The sequence below is a fragment of the Pseudophryne corroboree genome, chromosome 2 (genome assembly GCF_028390025.1).
Source record: "Pseudophryne corroboree isolate aPseCor3 chromosome 2, aPseCor3.hap2, whole genome shotgun sequence".
Lineage (NCBI taxonomy): Eukaryota > Metazoa > Chordata > Amphibia > Anura > Myobatrachidae > Pseudophryne > Pseudophryne corroboree.
The window spans coordinates 208,442,647-208,445,038 of record NC_086445.1 but is presented as its reverse complement, the minus strand read 5'-3'; the positions used below and the strand labels follow the sequence as shown (position 1 = coordinate 208,445,038).

Genomic DNA, 2,392 nt, shown 5'->3' with positions numbered 1-2,392 from the left:
TAATTCGATGTTCTATGCCTACTGCCGTTCCCAATTCCCACTCGTCTATGGAAAAGACTTGCTGTCTAGCTTGAAGTTCCTCTACTAACTGGTCTTGATCCTGTAGACTGATATCACTACCTTGAAAACACTTTCGGATTTTAGAGAGAAAGCGTTCTCCAGTTGCATCCACTGACTCCTTTTCTAGCCTGGCAGGGGTAATGCTATCTCCCAGGGTAGCCCTAGTAGCCATAGACAAAACCCCCACCGTGAGAGGAGGTGAGTTCTTGATCTTGTTCCAGGCACCATTTCGACAGAGTTTTAAAGAGATTAGAATTGGTCCCAACAATATTCGCAACAGTTTCCCTATCCCCCGGAGGATCAGGACACACCAGTGCTACTAAAGGTAATGGGGCGGGATGGTCAGCTAACAACGGAGGGAATTCGATGTGAGTCACTACATACCCCAGATAGGGATATTTTTGGTTGCTTAATCCCCAGATCGCTAGCCCATCGACTGGTGATATGGGTATGTCCGATAAGTGGTTATGATACCAGCACTCAAAAATTATAGATATTTGTGAGCCGCTGTCTAATAAAACCTTACAGGCCTGCTCGTTGATGAGGGCTGGTACCAATGGGGCCTTTCCCAGTATTCTTTCAGGGATGGTTTCTGGCCACTGGGTACCCCCCATTGCACTCACTACTATTGCTGGGGAGTCGGTGCAGGGTTCACCGACGCCCCCCAGTGTTTTCCGGCAAGTTATCACTCGAATCTCCACGTGAGTTAGAACTTCTTTCATAACTCCCACTCTGAGGACACTCAAACGATCGGTGCCCCAACTGCCCACACCGATAACAGAGAATATGATCACGATTGTCTGGCCGTCTGGAGTACCCTCTACCTCTCCCGCTAGTGGCTATCCCATAGGTGTTACTCTGCAGTGTAATCAGTTGGTCCAGTTTTTTATTTTGCTCTTCTAACAACTTGTACAATTTTTCACTCTCCGTAGGACCTTCAGGGGCGGGTAGCACAACCTTCACCCTTCTAAGGCTCTTTTCTCTAGTATCGATTTGAACCTACTCTAACTTTACTACTTTTATTAATTCACCCAACATTGGAGGTCGAGCCCCGACGGCACTGCACCGAAGTCGCTGAGCAACAGGATTATTAGTCAGGGCCCCCCTTAGCAAATGTTTTATATGTTTCTCATCGATCTCTGATGCTTCAATTCCTCCTTTATCCCTCAGATTGTATAATATTTTGTCCAAACAGTAGATATAATTAGTAAGAGTCTCGGCGGGCTCTTGGTAGGTCTGATTTAGTCTAGCCAAGATATCCCATACATGTTCTATGGTCCCAAAAGAATAATCTAGGGCGTTGAAATAGTCTTTCAATGTACCATCAGGATTGCTTCTCCACGTAGCATGGATGATCCCCATGGCGGGGCCTCTCAGGCTTTCCACTATCCGTTGCTTCTTTATATGCTCCGGGCACCGCCACTCCTCTGAGTGCTGTACGGCGGCCTCCCTCCAAGCGTCATATCCTTCCTCTTCATTGGGTACTGGTATTATGCCGGAGAAAACTCTGAGCCTCCTGTATCCCCCCTCATAGTGCCAGCGTTCAAAGTGGCTTACCATTTTGTCCATTACAGCCTCTACTTGTGGCTCTACAGATTCAGTTGTAATGTTACTCGTAGCGGCCCTAGGCAGAGAACTATCCCCCGCATTCTGGTAGTTTCCCTCAAGTCTCTCAGAACTATTATCACCAATGGCTACCTGGGCTTCCCCTTCAGTCTCACCAATTTCAATGGGACACATTATCTGCCATCTTCTGCCCGGTAACCCTTCGACCAATATATTTGCAGGAATCAGGGAGGAATCCAGGTATTCCTGATTGGTTATCAAGATAGCGCATATGTCCCCCGTGGCACTCTTCCACTTATCAACTACGCAGGGAATTTTTACCCCACATAATTTCTGTACTTCTTTGATCACTTTGTCATCTGTAGTGCCCGCAAAGTTGCCCACTATGCATATACTTTGGCGGGGGTCTACTCCTTGATCTTTACACCAGGTGTGGATGTCCCTTTCCATTATAACCTCCATCGTTTTCCGGGGGCTGGTATGTCTTGGGATCTCAGCAGTGCCTCCAAATGTACCCGTCCCTTCTTTCTCCTCAGCGTAGCTGCACAGTGGCCCTCATTCCGAGTTGTTCGCTCGCTAGCTGCTTTTAGCAGCATTGCACACGCTAAGCCGCCGCCCTCTGGGAGTGTATCTTAGCTTAGTAGAATTGCAAACGAAATATTAGCAGAATTGCGAATAGAAATTTCTTAGCAGTTTCTGAGTAGCTCCAGACTTACTCAGCCATTGCGATCAGTTCAGTCAGTTTCGTTCCTGGTTTGACGTCACA

The 2,392-nt window shown here is 47.4% G+C and overlaps 1 protein-coding gene across 1 annotated transcript; it reads right to left on the bottom strand.

The window, feature by feature from the left end:
• Positions 1 to 1,059: 1,059 nt before the first annotated feature.
• LOC134991184 (paraneoplastic antigen-like protein 5) lies at positions 1,060 to 2,088 on the bottom strand. Its single transcript, XM_063950733.1, has one exon. It carries the CDS (start codon positions 2,086 to 2,088, stop codon positions 1,060 to 1,062), a length of 1,029 nt encoding a protein of 342 aa, XP_063806803.1.
• Positions 2,089 to 2,392: the final 304 nt, after the last annotated feature.